Source organism: Bombus terrestris, chromosome 6, assembly GCF_910591885.1.
Source record: "Bombus terrestris chromosome 6, iyBomTerr1.2, whole genome shotgun sequence".
Lineage (NCBI taxonomy): Eukaryota > Metazoa > Arthropoda > Insecta > Hymenoptera > Apidae > Bombus > Bombus terrestris.
The window spans coordinates 134,025-154,494 of NC_063274.1; the positions used below are offsets into that span (position 1 = coordinate 134,025).

The 20,470-nt window shown below is 34.8% G+C and overlaps 2 protein-coding genes across 5 annotated transcripts; both read right to left on the reverse strand.

Moving 5' to 3' along the window:
- Positions 1–1,738: 1,738 nt before the first annotated feature.
- On the reverse strand, positions 1,739–4,726 carry LOC105666879. Its single transcript, XM_048406985.1, has 3 exons — positions 4,018–4,726; positions 3,807–3,943; positions 1,739–3,728 (listed from the first exon to the last, which is right to left on the reverse strand). Exons 1-3 carry the CDS (start codon positions 4,129–4,131, stop codon positions 3,533–3,535), a joined length of 447 nt encoding a protein of 148 aa, XP_048262942.1. The 5' UTR covers positions 4,132–4,726; the 3' UTR covers positions 1,739–3,532.
- A 307-nt stretch (positions 4,727–5,033) lies between these two features.
- LOC100648731 (angiopoietin-2) lies at positions 5,034–20,445 on the reverse strand. Of its 4 annotated transcripts, XM_048406668.1 has the most exons (11): positions 17,444–20,445; positions 17,042–17,158; positions 10,021–10,304; positions 9,021–9,568; positions 8,618–8,880; positions 7,812–8,145; positions 6,707–6,838; positions 6,240–6,427; positions 5,917–6,060; positions 5,635–5,759; positions 5,034–5,528 (listed from the first exon to the last, which is right to left on the reverse strand). In XM_048406668.1, the coding sequence occupies exons 1-11, from the start codon at positions 17,527–17,529 to the stop codon at positions 5,434–5,436; spliced, it is 2,316 nt and encodes a 771-aa protein (XP_048262625.1). In that variant the 5' UTR covers positions 17,530–20,445; the 3' UTR covers positions 5,034–5,433. The 4 variants fall into 4 exon arrangements, with proteins under 4 accessions (XP_048262625.1, XP_020723645.1, XP_048262627.1 ...); XM_020867986.2 differs by having other exon boundaries at positions 17,042–20,445; XM_048406670.1 differs by lacking the exon at positions 17,444–20,445 and having other exon boundaries at positions 16,511–17,181.
- Between the last annotated feature and the right edge of the window lie 25 nt (positions 20,446–20,470).

The window sequence follows — 20,470 nt, forward strand, 5'->3', positions numbered from 1 at the left end:
ATAGCTTAAATGTTATAAATTAATAGCTTAAGTATTATAAATTAATGGCTTAAATATTATAAATTAATAGTTTGACTATTAGAAATTAATGATTTAAATGTATAACGTAATAGTTTAAATGTTGTAAATTTATTGCTTAGACGTTATAAATTAATAGCTTAAATGTTATAAATTAACAGTTTAAATGTTAGAAATGAATGGTCAAGAAGTATAAATTAGTAGCTTAGATGTTGCAAAATAATAGCTTAAATGTTATAAATTAATGGCTTAAATGTTATAAATTAATAGCTTAAATGTCATAAATTAATAACTCAAGTGTTGTAAATTAATGGGTTAGACGTTATAAATTACTAGTTTCAATGTTATTATTTGATATTTTTTTTATTTACCTTATGTTTAAGTTCCTTTTCGATGTTCACACTCCGGGAGTTCAAGCACGAAAAAGCTCGCGCGCGACTTGCGTGTTCCTTATATATAACTTAACAAGATGTCGGGACGTTAATCAAACGGTAACGATTTTTTGACATAGCTGGAGGTGGTTTTTCCATTATAACAAAATCAAATTGAACGATTTCTTAATTTTTATTGTAAATTGGCGTCTTTAACGATTTAATACGATATCCATTTTTCCCATTTTTATAGTTTCTACAAACTAAGACTAAATTCACACCACCTTGATACTAGTTTTCGACTATCAGTTAGCTTGGATAAAAAGGGAAAAAAAGCCTAACAGCAGTGGATGACGTTACTGCGAAATTAGTTAAGGTATTAAATAATCAGACGAATAAAATTCATATTAAGCGTTATATTATATTATCGATATTCGTTCATTTACTCCTACTAATTACAAAATAAAATGTTCTTTTTTCTTAAATGACACCTACATCTCTGTTTGCGATATTTAAAGGTCTTACCTAATGCTCGCTTAAAATTCACGTCTTTTGCCATTCAGAAAATTGTTGCTGTAGCGGCACTCGACATCAAATACCGCTACTCGACACTAACTAAGCAACGGACACGGTAGCGAAGCAAGACCAAATTAACATCCCTATAATTTATCATATACAAAGAAAAATAGGGATGAAATCAATACAATACGAGGAAAACTTAGATGGTCGTACTGCAGACACTAGGTGGAGATACAACATGGCCCTCCCCCAAAAGGACACAGAAGACAAGCAAAGAAAAAACATAAAAAAATATTGGTAGATACGGAACCCATCATAATAACAACGACATAAAGAGCCACAGAACGGCAACGCTCACCGTATAAAATTGTAAATATGTAAATATTGTAAACATATAAATAAATATTATAATAATTCCACAGAATACCCCTCCCCTCCCCTCCCCTCCCAGTCCACCCTCTCCCATCCCTTCCCAAATAGGCTAACGAACTGTCCTGTTTTTGCGACCAGACTTTCAGGACATAAATTAAAATATCGTAAATAAGCGCAGAGCGACAGCGGCTTAAATTTAAGTTACAATAATAATCTTAAAAAAAAAAAAAATATAATAATGCATGGCTATGTCGTACAGTCGCGTATCGGTACTTTAGCCTGAACCACTGAAATAACAATAAACAAAAAAATATACGGTAGCGAAGTGGTTAGCGCTTTAGGTTTCGAACGTTCGGGACCCGGGTTCGATTCCCAGCGCCCCGTCATTTCCTATCTTCTTTTTTTTTTTTTTCTCTTTCACGCATCTAACGTCTACGATCTTTTTACATATTTTACAATTTTCTAACAAAACTAACGCGTTTTTTGAGAAATTCCCATGCTGAATCAACATCGCTCTACCTTTCACACACCCAAGTTAGGAACGCGTTTATTTTATTTACGCATCTTTATTTCACACCTCGTCTTTTCACCCTATACTTTTACGCTCTTATCATTACCTCCTTTACGCAAAATGTTTCACATTTCTAAACGCTTTTATTTACACATCGTATTCACATATTTACGAGCTACTTCTTTCTGCCCTTTCCTCGTTTCACACTTTTCCTCCCGCGCTCGCACGCAATCAACGAGATGATGATACATTTTTTCATTATCAGCGATTAAATGCTTTTTTCGTTCTTCCTCTTGTTAATCCTCTTGCTGCTCGTTGTTATTCCTCACAGTCTATTTCTCCGGATGCATCGTCCATCCATGCTCGCAGGGCAATATATACAAAGGAAAACAAACCGATAACGATAACGATAACCTATAACTAGACATGAGATAATTAGAATTGCCCTTCGCGTTGTATTTACTACAATTTGCGATCAACGTACCTTTAAATTTCCATATACACAAGATATCTTACATAGTTCCGACCAACGAAAAATTCTGCATCGGTGGAACATGCGCTCGTCAGACGGCCGAGTCACCGTCATGAACTACGTAGAGTTCGGATCGATCACTTTTTCCAATAAACTATTCTAATACTTTCGAATAAATTTAATATCGTATAAAAGATCCAATCGACGTATTGCCTTTGTTGCGTCGCTATTGCGTCGATGTCGTCTTACTTCTCTGTCTTGCATATAATTTTAGTGTCGTCTTACTCAGTTTAGTTAAACTAAACTAATGCATACGCTGCCACAGATATTATCCAACTGTGGGTAGAATTCACTGCAGTGATACTGGTAACTTTAAGCGAATATTTCTCGACAAAATTTATGCGAGTTCGCCCCTTATGTGTATAGGAAAAAGTTGATTGAAATATTGATTTTTATCATCGAAATCGAAGTCTAGTCAGTCTTTCTACAGTTCCGCCCGAGTCTTCTTTTTAAAACGATCTTAAAATGGATTCTTAAAATGGATTCCGTGGATTTTTCGTCGAAACAACCATTTTCTATGCAAACTTTTGGAGAAAAGATTCAAATTAAAATACTAGGATCAACTACTCCTGATTTGATTATAGCTCGGGCAAACGAGGGAAGCAAAGCTGTCCCATACGCAATGCCTAGAGTTATTGGTATATTGGTTCAAAAACGAGAAAAAATCGTCAAGCCTATTTAATAATTCGAGATTGTTTATGATTGGATGATGTACACGTAGCGTGCAGTATGCTGTAAAATCCATTGACCGTCGCTACATATATGTATGTACCTCGAGAGGAACAACGCGCATATACACTTCTTACCTGTACTTACCGAATCTTTGCATTCAAAAATTCAATCACCGTAACGCAACGAGGAAAAAGGAAAAACCAAGAAGAAGATCAAAGTCAAGATAAAGTGCGAGTTTCAATGTGCGTGCATCGTGTATTGTCTTTACTTTAATACTTAATTGTTTTGCGTTTTACTTTCTATTTCTAATACTGGTGTTGCTAAACATGTCAGTTGTTACCCTGAGTTTTTTAAAACGTATCCTTATATTTATCGCAGAAATAAAATGAAAGCAATCTCTTTATCTATCAAACCCCTACGATCTTTATTAAATATGCGACTAAAATGTATTGCTTTTTAATTCCATTAAAAATTCATGTAGTTGAAAGCAACACGGTAAAATAACTCATTGCTGTTTGAATAATCTGAAAGTATGTGTTACAATAAAATTATGTATAATCTTAACATCGTATAAAATGAGTCGCGATAGAAAGTATTTACCGCGAGAAAAGTTTTCATTGACATGGTCGCTACTTTGAAAGCTGTGATTTTGCTAAATACTAAAGTCCTTGCGAGTAAAAATTTATATAAATTATGACACTTTTTAGGAAATATATACCACATAGCCTCGCATCTAGATGAATTAATCGTCCATTAACTCTTAAAATATAAGAGTGCAAACGTTTCAGAAAAGTAAAGGAGATATTCTTACGCCGCGTTGTACACCTCTTCGCTGTGATTCAATAATCTTTGCCCGGGAAGACAGAGAACGAATATGTGTGCAGCTTGCGCGAATGTAAATGATCCAAATCGTATCGTATCAGCTGCATTGCCTAGTTTCATTACAGTCTAAAAATAGTGAAGCGTTTATAGATTTGAATCAAAGAATAGTATTAATTATATAATGTTGTACAAATACTCGCTTCGACTCTTGCAATGCTAAGGCAGACAACGTTAAAGAACAATTGAACGAATATGGATTTGGCGAACAATGATTCGACAAGATTGCAGCAGTATCTAAGAAAAATAAAGTCCATCTGTCGGTGTGACGTGAAAGAAATAAACGGTATGAATGTACACTAGGATGGACCTTACTCAGCTTATTTGTCAAAAATTAATTTTGAGTTTTTTTTTCAAGTCTCCCCTTAGAATAGTACCACTGGATAAATACGTAATCTACGAAAAATTTAGAATCGAACGGCAAATCGTGTCACGTTGATTTTGAAAATTTGTTTGTTTTTGTGACTCGTTTCTACGCGTACGGTACATCGTATGATATGTCTCACGTGTCTCAGATATATCGTTGAATTTATCTTTCTTTTTTTATCTTTTTACGCAAGGGTTGCCGGCAGTCTCGCGGCGGCCAGATTAAGAAAACAACTAGCCTGAAACCGAATACATTGATGATATTCATTTTTAAATGAATTATAATAGCCGTTTCTTACAGTCTTGCATGTGCACGTTCTGCACGAAGTCGTTAAGCTCGCCCGATCTTCGTGTATAAACAGAAGATAAGCGACTGGCGGTCGGTAACTAATACGATCTTACCCGTAGGACAAAGTTGCGTGTGGCGAGCCACGGGACAGAAATCGTTGAAATGTTTACTGTCGTGCACCGTCCAAACTATTTCTTTTAAGGAAAGCTATAGAGTTACTTCGTGCCTTTGTTAGACAAAACGTTCATCCCTTGACCGCGACTACGTTCGGCGACCGGTTGTCGCCTCGAGCCCGAGCTCGCTATCATAAATCTCAAATAAATACAGTCAGATCGAATGACAACAATTTCTTAATACGGCTATGGTGGAATCTAGATTACAGTATTAAGGGATCTTCGCAAAGTTCCAAAGGGAAGGTTCCGGTGTTCTTTCATCTCCGACATATATAAATCGAATACATGTTATACAGATATATATATATATAAAATAGAATAGAACACATGATCATAGGGAGTTCATACTTTATATCGCCCATTCTTCACATATACATATATAATGCGCATATATTTTTAATTTCTTCAATTTAAGGAAAATTTACACGAATCGTTTTGTACGTTTCCAATTATTGATTAGAACGGGATCGAAACAAGTAAGAAACAAAAATGTATTTAATAAAGAAAAATGGAGAACAGATAATCGGTAAAAGAGTGTTTTCTCATTCGACATTTCCAAACATTCTTACACGTGTATATGTATATTTGGTAACTGATAAACGACGTCATCCGTTATCGTACCGAGCATTACGGACGTGGCGCGATTCTTCTAGAAAACATTTTTCTATTATTATTATTATTATTATTATTATTATTATTATTATTATTATTATTATTATTATTATTATCGTCTATATCATTGCTGTTGTTGGTCCTTTTGGTTTAATCATCATCGTGGCACGTTTCAAAGTATAATCCCAACCTCTCCAACGGAACCATACGATACCTTTTATTAAATAACAGAAAGGAAGAACTCTTTTGTCGTTAAACGGATAATACGAAACATAAATGGCTGGTTGTACGTGACGGCATTATTTTGTAAGCAACCATACCTTGTCGAGCGGTTAAATCCTGAGGATCGTTCAAATAAAGGCCGTTTAATCCTCGTCCGCACGATTTCCACCACCATCCGCCTTTTAGCATGGAAGCGCAGTTCAACGATGACCTATCGTTGTCCCTGTGTGAAATGAAATATCGTCTCGAACGAATAGTTGACTCTTATTACGATTAATCTATCCGATATTATCCGCTCTTGATTGTTTTTTGCTCTATGCTTTCACATAACCGAAATTGTCATTTCATGCATTCTAACAAATGATGAAATAACGTGTTACCTGTTGTACGTGGAAAACGGACTATTGTTCGAACCGTACCATGGATCGTTTAATGAGTCACCGGCATTTCCGTCATAACCGTCAATCTCCAATTTATAATATTCTCCTTCTGAATAGATTTTGAAGTGAGAGTACTGTGCGTACCTAAACGAAAGTACATACATATATATAATTTTTGTCTGCGCACGGATATACGAATGTTCCGAAACGTTCTATATCTCAAATGTGTAGAGAAAATCGTCTTTGAAATCCTCTCCGATCTATTCTACACAGGCATTAAAACGTCCGAAATCAGTTGCAATTGTAATTTTGATATTTCTTACCTTTTATTACCTTCGAAGTCTTCGAGTTCCACCCGAAGCATGTAATCTTCGTTGTTAGTTAACATATATATGTTTTCGTTGCCAAGCCAAAACTCTCGAGCAGGATCACCAAAACCGTTTTTATAATCAGCCCAATCACGATTGAAATTTTCTCTTGGCTCGCCGAAATCGTCTCTTCTTTGAATAACCTAGGGAAAAATGGAAATTCTTCTTCGAATTATGAGATAAAAAAAGTAGGAGGATTAAATATCTTTTACCAACGAACGCGGTTGTTTATTGTACGCACAGTCATTCTTTTTCTGTAACGACCTAAGAGTATAAGCTATCGATGACTAGATTCTACATTGCGAAATATATTTTTTTGGAAAAAAAAAAAAACCCCGTTCTATCACACCAGTTCTTTCTCGATGCATGATGCATACGGGTATATATACATATTATAGTATTTGGACGAATCTCTGTTTTACCGTCCAACCTCCTTCGGCGATATCCTGCTCGCAATAAACCTTGAGAAACCAATAGGTTGTTCCACGAATTTGAAGGTAATAGACACCGCTATCTCTCATGCCAGCATTTAACAAATCAACGCATGAATAGCCCTGTAACGTTAAACAAGATGTACATGTAGTATCGTGTTTGTAAGCATTGATAACATGGAATAACGTTTTCTTTTTCTTGCGTAGATTTTTCACTCTGTTACATATTACGTACATAGATTAGTATTTTTCTCTCTTCCTACGATATTGTTATGTATATTTAATTTTTCAATTATACAATCGTATTGTAAAAACTACTTTTCTTTCTTTCTTTTTATTTCTTCTAGAAATATGGTATAGATTTTCAAAATTCCCATAAAGGAAGGATTAATAAAAATTTCACCGACAGAGACTTTTTACGAGCCGTATTCGAATGTTTCAAAGTTGATGGTTGTACGTGATGCATATGTGTGCATTATAGTGACTTTGTGTGTTATTTACAGTTTGACGAGACGCAACTTTAAAATGACCGTTTAAACGAAACATTCAGAATGTTAATCGACGTATTACGTAATAAATTTTTCAAATCTGAACATTTCTTTGTGTTATAGCACATACGATATGTACGTGAACGAAGGTGGGCATATACGTGGGCATGTCGTGTATTCCATAAGTGACATAACTATGCTGTGTATGCACGATAAAATGCGTATGTTTAGGATTCCTTCTTTCTCTCCCCAACACCGCCCCCCCCCCCCTTGTCTACACATTCCTTCTTTCGCATAGAAATACAGCAGCGTTGTTGTTACGTTTACTCTCTCGTCTTCTCCTGTTTCATCGCGTTCGTTCGCTTATTCGCTTACAGAGCCTTACAAGGTAACTAAACTATAGAAAAGAGAGAGGAAGAAAGAAAAAAGTATGTTTGGATAAAAGTCATGCAGTATATCGATTATTTCACTTTGGTTGGTTAAAAACCAAAGAAGAAATGAGAAAAATATAAAATACTATATAAAAACTGTTTCTAATTCGTTTGAACGGTGCCGATTATCAGTGATGTTAATTGGTACGGGCTGAGAATGTTTTTGTTGTTTATTACCTTAACATCTTTGTAATTAAGGAACGCATCGGTGGTAAAGGTCGAATTTGCTGGACTTGGTTTGTTTTTGACACTTGGAAATATAACACCACGATTTTTAGACGATGATCGCTGCGAACTCGGGGATAATGGGGGGCCTATTGAAGGACTGGCTGTCGAGTTGGAGAAATTAGTGGAACCAGCTATATTGCTTGAATTAATGAAATTATTGATCGATACGGCGTTCGACGAGGTCGAGGAAGACATGGACATCGACACAGACGAAACTATGGTAGTCGGATTGACCGGTGAAACGGTTGTTTCAACTGCAATGTCATCAGAGAGTCCAACGTATCTGTGAATCGAAAGAAATTCGTTCTACATGAAACATATTAATTACATAGCAATGTAATAATGGTGTTTCGTTAGTTGAACGTAGTATATTGTTGCTACACTTTCTACATATTTATTTATTTATTTATTTATTTACTAATATTCTTTTACATCGTTCTTTCGCGCATCATATACCTATGTATAATAATATATTTGAATATCTACTAACAACAGATGCAATCAACTCGAAATACGATTCTTTCACATTACACGAAACAAAAGATTTCTTTTCATCGAACGGTACAAAGCAAATAGATAAAGATAGATATACGTATGTACATTGTCTGTTATTATTAGAGAGAAAAGATTGTTTCTCGAAAAATGGAACGAAACTGACAACGTCGTAAATGCCTTCGGTTTCTATATTATTTCGTAACATAGTGGTGTATGATGATAAAGGCGAACGAATAAAATATCAAAGAAGGAAAACTAACCTATTGGAGTCGTATTCGACAAGGCGATCGATCGTGGGATCCAGCAGCAATTCCGCAGGTATTGGACGTTGAGCAAGGCTAGCTACGTCGTCCTCCTGCTTTCGAAGTCTATTCTCCACTCCTTCTAAATTTTCGATAATCTTATTCGTTTTCGATCTTAAATCCGCATGAATTTCACTGATCGCTCTTTCTTGTCTTTGCGTTTGTGTAAGTAATTCATCGGATTTTGGCAAGAGATCGTCCACGGAACTTTTCGTGCCAACCTGTCGAAAAAAGTATACATACCTATCTATATGGAACGCCGTCAAGTGGGCATGTAAAACGGCGCATGCGGTCATACAACATGATTAACACGGCCAGTAAACAATGAAATTAACAATTTAGTAACATCTTCTCAGCTTACCACGACGTTCCAAACTTCATCCATTTTCTCCGATACAGTCAACATTGGATATATTTGTTCGACGAGTCGATCGATTTTACTCTGCCTTGGCGGTGGCGGTTCGGTGGTTGTCGTTGTCGTTGTAACGTTGAACGCCGGTCGACCGTTCGTACTTCCTCTCACTAATATCGCATCGTGCACGTCACTCATCATGTTGTAAATAGTTCCCAAACGATCGGAAACCAAGTTTACGTGAAACTGTAACTTTCTGTCCATATTGTTGGTCGCTTGCCTTAAATTTTCTATCTCGATCGTAATGTGATTTATTACTTCGTTACTCATCGCTTTAGTGATTTCGATTACGCTCATACTGACTGGCTTTTTCTCGCTGGCTTCGGCATTTATGTCGTCATTTTGTAACAAGTTATTATCCAATTGATGTTTCAAATCGATCAATTTATTATCTATATCCGATACCTTTTGATCAAGTGACAATAATTTTTCACCAAGAGTGAAATCGGATGATGATGGATTTTCTCGCTTCTGATGGATTGCTTGTAACTTCGAGCCTGTTTTGTCAAATAAATGCCAATTTATACGATAAACTTGAACAGCGAATGGCAAACGTAGAAAGAAAAGAAGAAGAAGCATCAGCAAAAAGATAAAAGTATGGAAAAGAGACGAAGAGAACGAAAAAGGGGGAGGGGGAAGCGGAGGAAATACAGGGAAAGCAGGCTTGTATACGTGTGTACATATGTAGGTATATGTATGCATGCCTATAAAATACACGTAAATACAATTGTTAAGTAAATGATATAGATAAAAGAAAACCGGCTGTAAGTGTAATACAATTCAAAAGACAATTTGTAGTTACAATCCATGTTTGTTCTAACCGATTCGATCAGTTCAATATTTTTTTTTCTTTTCTTTTTTTTTTTTTTTTTTTTTCTATAGATACGTCTGTTAACGAATTTCTGTTTTTATGTATATTTACATTTTGTGTACATACATACATACGTACCGCTTCTGATTTCACTGTCGTTTTTATCATCGCTCCTTTTTGTCGAGTATGCAGATTCAGTTGAAGAAAATTCAATTTGATGAGAATTGAAAAGTTTTAGATCTAATGTTCGTAGCTTTGTAATAACTGCATCGGTTTTATCGATATTATCATTCACGCGTGAATCCAAAGCTTCCACTCTTCTCATCAAGTGTTCCACCGCTTTGTCCAAATTTTCAATGCGCTGTAATTTTGATTCCAAAGTCGAGACTATAACCTCGAAAACGTTAAAGAGGTATTGCTCTCTGAAAAAAGAAAGTACCGAAAAGTATTACGATCAAAGAATGAAATTCATTTTAATTTCAATTAAGAAATTTTCATTTCACTCGATTAATGCGAAAGTAAGAATGTTCATCCATTGATTCGTTACATTTTAACTATCTCGGCAATTAATAGAAATTTCAAAATATGAACAAATTATCAAATTTGATTAATATTAGTTACTACAAAAAGCTACAAAATTAATTCATTTTCTTTAAATAAATTAAACGATACTGGTAATCGATACATCGTATCTATAAATGAGGAAAATGTTGCTCTATCTTATATAAAATAGTATCGGATCTAAGATAAAGCTGAATCTGAAACAACTTGCACAGATGTATCCTTTCTCTCGTTACGATGTAAACTGTAATTTTACGCAATCCATAGGTAGGTCAACAGTCGTACTCTCCATGGTTATTACGGTCCTTTCGAATCTTACAGATCTGTAAACTTTATAGTGCAATGCCTAAATTTGTAGAATTTGTATTCGTGTAAAATATAACGGCATTGTTGTCATTACTTTTACCACATGTACACGGCTATTGAACGATAATCAACATACTTAAATAATTAACATACATGTCCATTATTAAGAATTACAACATATTTTCGTAAATTTTATCATTTATTCTGTTTTCGTAACGCACACGCGATATTCGTATTCGTATTCGTATTCGTGTGTGTATTCTCTGGTTTACTATTCGTTGAATAAAAATGTAATTTATAATAATAATTATATATAAATATAGTATGTAACATGCAATGATTATAGAATGTGGAATTATAGTAAAATATATATAGAAAGAAAATTGGCACGATACTATGACTCGCAAATATTTGCTCACTCGCTTTTACTCGAATATACAAATACGATAAATATACTTTGTAAGAAGAGTAGGAAAATATGATAATTATTAATTATTCGAACGAGGAGATGCACCTTACCAGTTTCAATGATTTTCAAATATATTACTGTCAGGATCATCATTTTGAACAATTTTTTCCTACGTATGTTTGGAGCCCTGCTCGGCTGTAGCTTCCGAGATATGTACATATTCGTAAAAATACCTTTGCTACCTTTTATCTTATCTTGGTATCGATTAGGTTGCTGGCAGCATTATGTACCTTATGGGCATGATGATATTACATATACGTATGTATGCGAGTTTGTGGCTCTCGCATAGATAAAGCCAAACTTGTACTGTTTCGCATTGGAGGATCGCTGCATAGATGATTCCTCCACAGTGAAAGTGAACTACGAAAACCGAAGAGTATTTACACCAGTACACTGGTGGATGAATACTCCGGATTAACGCTAACATATTCTTGGCGACTGAAATAGTGAATTGTTTAAATAATATATTAGAATCTGTTACTTTTTCGCTAATATTTCTTCTAAATATTTTCATGTAAATTACAGTTTACGTTGACGTTGCACACCTATGCTTAAAATACGGATAAATCGAAATTTTGTTCCTTTTTTTCTTCAAATTGATGAACATCTACGATTATTATTGAAATTACACATTGCACGTAAGAGCAATCGGCCGAGACCCTGTAGCCTTGTAATTGAAACGCTCGCTCGTTGCAAGTTTGATAGTCCTATAATGTCGTGCTATAATGAAATTACTATCCTACGTAAAAATGAATTTAAAAAATTAATGACAAGTGACTAATAAGAATTGTTAGTAAGGAATACTTTTTAAATCCTATTTAACTGATTTGATATGATGAAACGAAACCTTTCATAATCGTAAGAATATAATATAATGAACAGAAGACAATCTGCTATATTTTTATACATTCCTATGCACAGTTGCAAGCGCCACAACAAAGTTTGTGAAGTTAACTTATGTTTACTTTATCGTTTCCGATAATAAAAATACGTGTGATACTTATCAGCTTCTTTCGGGTAAAGTTATTTTATTTTTACGATATAAAAAGTTGAGTTCTCTCTTTTAATTCTTTAGAATTACGACGTTACAATTATTAATGCCAGATTCATCGAGAAGCAATAAAACAAAGTATCTTCAAAAGGTCACATCCATCGAACCCAGTTGTTAGAAGCAACGATAGACTTTATGTAAAATTTTTGATCGAGAGACCTTTACAAACACGACGATACTGCTGCTGTAGTGCGACATGCTCGACATATCGTCGACGGATTGTTTGAAAAATGGTTCACAATTCGATCAATTGTATAGGCAGCTGAGGTTAGTATTGCTTAAATGCGATCGATGGTCGACTATGTCCAGTGTCGCAGTTACGATTGGCTGAATGAGAAATAAATATTTATACAAGTACGTATTTGCTGCTGACGAGATTTGCTTTTGACTGATTTCTTCACATATACTTGAACGTTTCTAACTGAAAAATGAAATTTAAAATGTAATTTTATTGTATTAATTTCTACTTCGTTGCAGATCAGCTATTGCCGATTCACCTACAAGTATAGTATGTACGTATGATTATACAAATTATAATAATAAACAGATCTCGTGTTCCTAAGCCCAAAATCGTTCCCTTTACTTTCCTTCTAATTATCAAATTGTCGGATTAATATTTTATACTTTATCTATACGTAAATGCAGTTGTCTATTATAAAATTCTATCATCTCAAACGTATCGCGTAATGTTAATCCCTGATATTTCTTTTGTTTCAATTATTATGCCGACATCGTTATATAATGTTACCTTAAATAATTATAAGACTTTGTTCTTTCACGAATGCTCCTCTTAAGTAAATCTCAATAAGAATAATTGATACCATAAGCGTAATTATTATAGATATCGGTCCTTCGGTTCATAGAGAACAGAAAATGCCGTTATTCTTTCAAATACAACTGTATCATATAAGGTCCATGACGTTGCAAAAAAAGAGAAAGGTTACAATATAAACATACTTGATAGAACGCAGGTTTTTATTTAATTTATTAAGCTATAACTGTATAATTGTTTTACTTGATCCACATTTTTAACCAGCTTATAACGAAAATGGGCATGAATATCATCGAAATTACTCTAGTGTAAAAGTACTCCGCAGCGAAACCAACGGACAAAAACTAACAACGACTATTGAAAGGTGGAAGCGGAATTACAACGAGCGCTTACAACGGACGACATTCCACAACTGATAACTTCCGTAAGATTGAAAAAGAAAGGTAACAAATTACGAGACGAATACCATGATGATTCTAGCGGAACGACTAACGTTAGTAGATATAGCACGTGTATACATATATGTATAGCCCCCCGCCCCCCTCCGCCGTCCATGTATCCTGACATTTACGAATTTCCTATTACATCGTTCTACAACCTTCGTGTTATTCTTGGGCAACAGAAGCAATATTTATGGAGAACTAATATCGATAAAGTTGTTATGCATACAGGTAAGTAAGCGTAAACGTACATATAGGTATCATCAAACTTGTAATGATTTTGTCTCTCGTCTTTTTTCGCGTTACAATCTATTTACATATTATGTTTATTTTTGGTAGAGTCTGACATTGATATATCTACTACCCGATTGGTATCGATCGCTTAGATGATGGATAATCGTGAAGACAGTGCGATGCAGGCTTACAAATAAAATGTTTACAGTGAAACTGTTAAAAATTTACAGTTCTAGAAAACTAGATTTAACTGATTTTTGAATATGTTTAATTTTCTTGTAAAGACTCAACATTTTGAACAACTTTTTCCTATACATGCAAGAGTCTGTCGGCCATAATTTCCCAGATATTCCGAGCAAAAAACTATCGATACCACCACAGTGAGTAGCACTGCCTGTAATAATTGTACGTTCGTGGCAGCGTATGCGCTCGTATTAGTTTCCAGCGACCAGATAGAATGACCTGACGGAAACCTGACGCTTATTCTCTGTTTATTGTGTATACCATATGATGTATACGAACGAAGGTGGGTCGAGACTGGGATACAGCACCGTGGCCCAACTACACATGGGAGGTTCTAAGAAATAAATGTCTGTCTGTCTTACAATTCAATTAGAGATGAATATCATCAATGTATTGAGCTTAGCTCTCTTAAAAACCAGTCACCACGAGGAGGTCGGCAACGCTTACATAAAATAATAACAATCGTTCTATTTTGTAAAATAATATCAATTATTTGAGTCATAAGTTATGACATGACAGGTATTTTTCTTGCAACCTCGAATACGCAATTGTGCATGGAACCTTTAAACTCACCCAAGACTCTTGCTCATAAACAGAAAATATCTGACACATATGCTACTATGGGCGGGCAACGGGGTACAAGACAGCTTTTTTACAAATATCTCTGAAAACAAAGTCGAGCTGGAGTGATATATATATATTAAAGTTTTTCAAAATGTTGATTTCTACCACGTATTCGAGAATCATCGAAATTGATAGGGTGAGCTTCTCTATAAATAATTACAAAAATCTTTTTACGCTTGCATATAAAAATATAGGTGTCAACAAGATAACATACAAGGTCGGATTTAATAAATCGATTCCGAAATAAGTCCATATTTCTTTATCGCAAATTAAAAATGTCCCGCTTCCGTGTGAAGTTGACAAATTATGACGATTATGCGAAAATCAACAAACGGATCGATTCGAAATTTGGTACTTTATCTCGACATAACTATAGTACTTACTTATCTCACAGAGCCTTGATACTGCACGACAACTTTGACTAAAGTTATAAATGATTTATGAAAAATGTACTTTTTCGCACATTTTACTAATTTACAATATAAAAATTGGGCATGTCGTAATGCAACGAGTCTCATTTTACAGATAATTTTATTAACTCATAACTTTCTACTGAAACTTTTTCATGTACAACAAATAGCGTTTAAGGTATAAAACGATATGTGAAAAAAGGTTGTGTTTTTTTCGTTTAATCAGTATTTCTTTTATAAATCATCGGGGGGAAAATTATTTCAAATTCGCTTTATATAATATGCAAAAATATTTTTACTATCAATTTGTTCCTGAAAAAATATTAATTCGAATGGACTAGAATGAAAACGCTAGTGTATATGCCAACTAGGTCATCCCATAAGTTCGTTCCGTTTTTCGAGCAGTTATATTTTATATTATATTAAGATTGTTTACATACCTTTCAGTTTCATGAAAAAATGTAATCCCCCTATCGTTGTACAACTTCTTCCCATTTTTCAAGTGCATTGGTCCCTTATCGCCGTATGTTTATAAATCGATACATGAAATGTATACACAAAAGTCGGCACGAACTTATGGGATGATCTAATACATTAGAGAGAATATATGGTTGTTCGTATTTGTTGTCTTATACTCGTACATACATACACATGTATATCTTACGCATGAAAAAGAGAATGATGCACGGGCGATGGAAGTTGTTGAGTTTTTCTCGTTGACTGTTCATACTATTTTAATATATTGTATTATATTATGCAATTTGAGTTTCATTGTCAAAATTGTATTGATCTTGCGCGCCAAAAGTTATTTGAGCTACACAAAAACCAAACTGATCAACTTATTCAAGTTAATCAAGATTAAAGATTTGTTTTTGAAAAATAAAATGTTGTAGATGCTAAAACAAAACAATTTTCTAGACAACGGAGATAATCTCGGTGTAGCTTCTGCCTACCAGTTTAATTAGACGATTAATTAATTATTAGTCGTGGTTTGTGCAGTGTCGTTAGAAGAATGTGTATCAAATACAAAAATTAACAGACTTGTTATTGTTGACAAGTTCTTAGCGATAAATGAAATTTTAATTAAATAAAAGAAAAGCTAGTTTGGCTAATATGTAATAGGCACGTAAGTGGAAAGCGAGATGAGAAGGCAACCAGTATGTAATTTCTAGAAAGAAAGCAAGGTTTACAATCAACGATCCGATAAAATTCATAAAATTCTATTACATAAGTGACAAAATATTCTTTAGCAATCCCGCTACTATTATTAAGAATCAAACACCTTTCGCGTTGTTCTGCGAAGTTACATAAGGGAAAGTCTAGCATGAACCCCAATAGAACGACAACACAAGGCGAGACAACACGACGACGAGGGATTTATAGTTGTATACTGCAGATTGTAGATGTATGCTGCTACACGCTGCACGAATTGAGAGGATGGAAAGAGAAAGCGAAAGAAAAAGGCGAGTATAAACCTGTTTCAGTACAATAACGGAAATTCTTGGTTCAATTTCTTACGATTAAAGTCGTCGGATCGAAGCATTAAACTTAAACCAATTTTATTTGAATCGCCGTTACTTTTATTACCACATTAGTTTTAAACAAATAACTCGTTTTCATTTCCCTAATATTAAGTGGTACAAATTTGCTACACAAACGAGCAAATCACAATTAAATTCTACTTGTTTCAGAATAACAAATTCCAGAAGAATTATTCGATTTTTTTAACTTTTCACCACGCACGAAACACAGGAAAGCTGTACGGACTGACTGTCCGTTGGTCAACTACGATTAAGTGAATATGTACACACACACGCTTGCGCGAGCGCGCGCGCACATACACGCGCACACACATATGTTATACACTATATGCTATTCACAAAATTAAACAAGAAAAAGAAATTAGTCTTCTCCAATATTTATCATCGATCAATCTATCGAATGAACTTAAGTGATACATGCCTGTCATCTTACTCTATTCTCAACTTTCGATCTTTACAAAAAAACAATGTTAATTAATATATTTTACTGTCCTTTATGCCAACTTACCTATTTCGTTGAGAATTGCGGCTAGGTATCGGTATCGTGTTTCCAGTGACGTTGCCTCCATTGTTACTAACGTTACGGGTATTACGTTCATCGGCAGAGGTCCTGGGTAGTCTAGGACTTCCAGCAAACACGATACCCAATAAACATGTGGCAAGTACTACAGCTTCTCTCATGATCGAACAATCGAAGAGAATGAAAGGAATATGAAAGATATGGGAGTGAATGGATATTTAACGGCAATGTCAATGGCGAGGAAGTATAAAAGGGGAAAGGAGAAAGAAAAGAAGAAGAAAAGAAATAGAAGAAGCAGAAGAAGAAGAAGAAACAGAAGAAAAGATAGAGAGAACGGCAGAAATAAAGAACGGAACGAAGAAAAATACGCGATTTTAAAAATTCACGTACCCACGGCACTCCCGACGAAGATCACTTAATGTTCGGTTAGTTGTTCGCATGCAAGTTCTTCTTCTTCTTCTTTTTAAGCCGAACATCCATTCATTCTCAACGCTTATATATATGTACAAAGCAATAAGTAAATTCACCAACGATAATGTTTCTAAGTTGAAGATATATACGCGAGAATGTAAATGTTCTTTCCGACTGGAACAAAACCAATTTGATCGAAGCACAAATCACGAAACACTTGGCAAAGAAAACACAACTATTACAAGTTACAACAAACACGAAAAGATTTTTCTTTCGCCATTACCAATTTTAAATTGTTTCATAACAATTCGTTATCATAACGAATGTTCAGAGTAATCACAGCGGAGTTTATTCCCGATCCTCTTCGATGTAACACTTTGACCACCGTATACGCACCAAGGATAAGATGAGATGATAAACTTAAGCGAATCCTATACTTTTCTCATTTTTCTCTTTGTAACAAAATCATTACGTGTTCTGTTGGTTTCGCTCTATTTTTAATATTCGTTCGCCTTGATCGAAGTATACACGACCGTTGTCATTACTAACATTAACATTCCCTTGATGAAGACACACACACACGGTAAATGAGTAATTAGTATAATCAATATCTCATTTCTGTACACTGACGAATAGAGATTTTCCGAGAGAAGCGGACGAAAAAGTTAAATAAACGTATTAAAAATGAAACAAAATGTATATGTCGGTGTGCGCGGTATACTATGTCTCTTAGAAGCGACTTAAAAAAGAAAGACAAAAGACTGTGCGAAATTGTTGTATTTATATATGCGCAACTGTTCCACAGACAAAATCAGAACCATTATTTAATTCTTTTGAATCTCGATGATTAAGCGCACTTCGCACCGAATGTTGTGTATGACACCTGTTCCGTTTTCTTCCAAGTTCGATGATCTATCCGTTCTTCCGTTCTTCCTAGATATATAAGTTCGATATGAATTGAAACATAGACAAACTCTATGTCATATACGATTGTGCATCACCCTTCCTTATTCTTATGTTTTTCACTTTATTGTTCGTACGTCTCCTGAAATAACGAACAAAATACACAACAATAATACGCAATTATGCGCACCGTATTTTAAATACGATACAAACAACCAGACTGCCGACACCATAAAGCACCAACAAGTTCCCGATCGCCGCTGAATAGTAAGAGTTACTTTCACGTACATACGTGTCCGCTTTGAAAGAGTGCTTGTACCTCTCCCCACTGATCTACCGATCATTCTGTGGTCTTTTTCCGTCCTTTCCCTCTGTAAGGCTATGATCCGATCTGAAACGGTTCGATCCGTTTGAATTCGTACTGTTCCGTTTCGTTGCAACTTCTTCTTCCCCTTCCTTTGCGTTGCCATTCTCTTTCTCACCCTACCTACCACTCTACCCCTTCTTGACTGATGTCGTTGCCAGCGTCACCAGGAGAAGTTCCTATCGCAGGAACAAGATGACGTCACTTATAAAACGAAGACATACATGTATGTGGCCATAAGCGAATACGACTGTCAGTCCCCATCACTGTTTTGCCCCTTCGCTTATTTGAGTAAATCTACAGTACGAGTTATTCCGTCATTCTATATTACTACTACTACATACACCATAAATACTGTTTTAATCCTTATTGCTGCCGTTCTTCGTGCTTCCAAACTTTCAACAGTTTCAACAGCCACTTTACTCCTACTTTTGACTTTCTGACAATATCGATTACAGTTGATTGAGAAACATACAGGGATAAACCGAACATCACCTGCGTATGATATATCAATTTTTAAATACATATCTATATCGTATCGATATCTATCTAATATCTAATATCTAATATAACGTATTAATAACTTTCATTTTTTTCGTAAAGATTATAAATCATCTTTTTATAAATCATTATTTATATTTTAATTAAATTGTCTTAGAGCATAGTTGGAACGAAGATTAAAATTACATAACTTAAACGCAAAAAGAAGATCAAGGAAACGACTATTATTAAGGTAAGCTAATTCAAAGGAGAAAATTGCTTTTAAATAAGATAAATGTTGTCAGTTATTTATAGCTGAGCTTTTATCTCGTATCTATACTCTTCGTGTGAGATTACAAACAAATCAAAACATTATTTTCCGAATCTAAGAGAACTTGTGTGAAATATTTCGAGAATGTCATGATCTTACGTTCTAAGAGAACGTGTCAGACTTTTCACCTTGATCGAGACGTCGATACAATTGTTGATCAAGAAACGAGAACAGGCATACTTGGTATTACTGTGAAATGTGCATTCCATGATTATCAGGGCGCATCGATGTGAAATATGCATTAAAATTCCAACGACAACGATGAGAATGAAGAAATGAAAAAGATTAAATAACGAATCTAATCAAAAGCGAAAAAAAGAATGCAATACAGTAATTCGGTGAATGCGATAAAGGAAAAAGTAACAAGATACGATCGAAAAGAAGATGTACAAGAAAAATAGTAAACCGACAGACTGACAATGAGATCGATCGTAATATAAAAATGAAGAGAGGAAGAAAGCAGAGAGGAAAGGGAAGAGTACATTATAAATTCAAGTATACATAGGTATCGTCACATATGTATGTATGGATGCATGTATGCATGTATGTATGTATATATGTAGATCGGTAAAATTGTTTCGTTTATCGACACAAATTAACCGGAATGTTTCGTCACGGACTGAATACAGGATAGAGCTAATATACCTGTCGCTGCTTTTACATGTCCCATGTTTGGGGGACCATGTGACCTATGAGGCGTGATATATTCCCTATGTTAGAGCAATGTAACAATCAGATCGATCATTGTATAAACGCTTAAGCACGCTTGTCCAATGTAATAGAAAATACTCTGATCTTTTTAAGTTGGTATTCAGTTGAAATTTGCGAGATACCAAGTCCCATATAATTATATTACGTCTACTCTGTACTTAATCGATGCTTTTACAATCTAATACATATCGCACGGTACATGAAATATGAAACCTAC

What these genes read in the sequence shown, in the direction of transcription:
- LOC105666879 (XM_048406985.1), bottom strand. Translation starts at nt 4,131, where the DNA reads ATGGACTTTATTTTTCTTAGATACTGCTGCAATCTTGTCGAATCATTG. An exon ending in TTAGCATTGCAAGAGTCGAA is followed by an intron (nt 3,944 to 4,017) that starts GCGAGTATTTGT and finishes CACTATTTTTAG; the next exon opens with ACTGTAATGAAACTAGGCAA. An exon ending in GAAGAGGTGTACAACGCGGC is followed by an intron (nt 3,729 to 3,806) that starts GTAAGAATATCT and finishes TAATTCATCTAG; the next exon opens with ATGCGAGGCTATGTGGTATA.
- LOC100648731 (XM_048406668.1), bottom strand. Translation starts at nt 17,529, where the DNA reads ATGTTCGGCTTAAAAAGAAGAAGAAGAAGAACTTGCATGCGAACAACT. An exon ending in CTTCGTCGGGAGTGCCGTGG is followed by an intron (nt 17,159 to 17,443) that starts GTACGTGAATTT and finishes GTTTGCTGGAAG; the next exon opens with TCCTAGACTACCCAGGACCT. An exon ending in GACTTCGAAGGTAATAAAAG is followed by an intron (nt 6,061 to 6,239) that starts GTAAGAAATATC and finishes ACTTTCGTTTAG; the next exon opens with GTACGCACAGTACTCTCACT.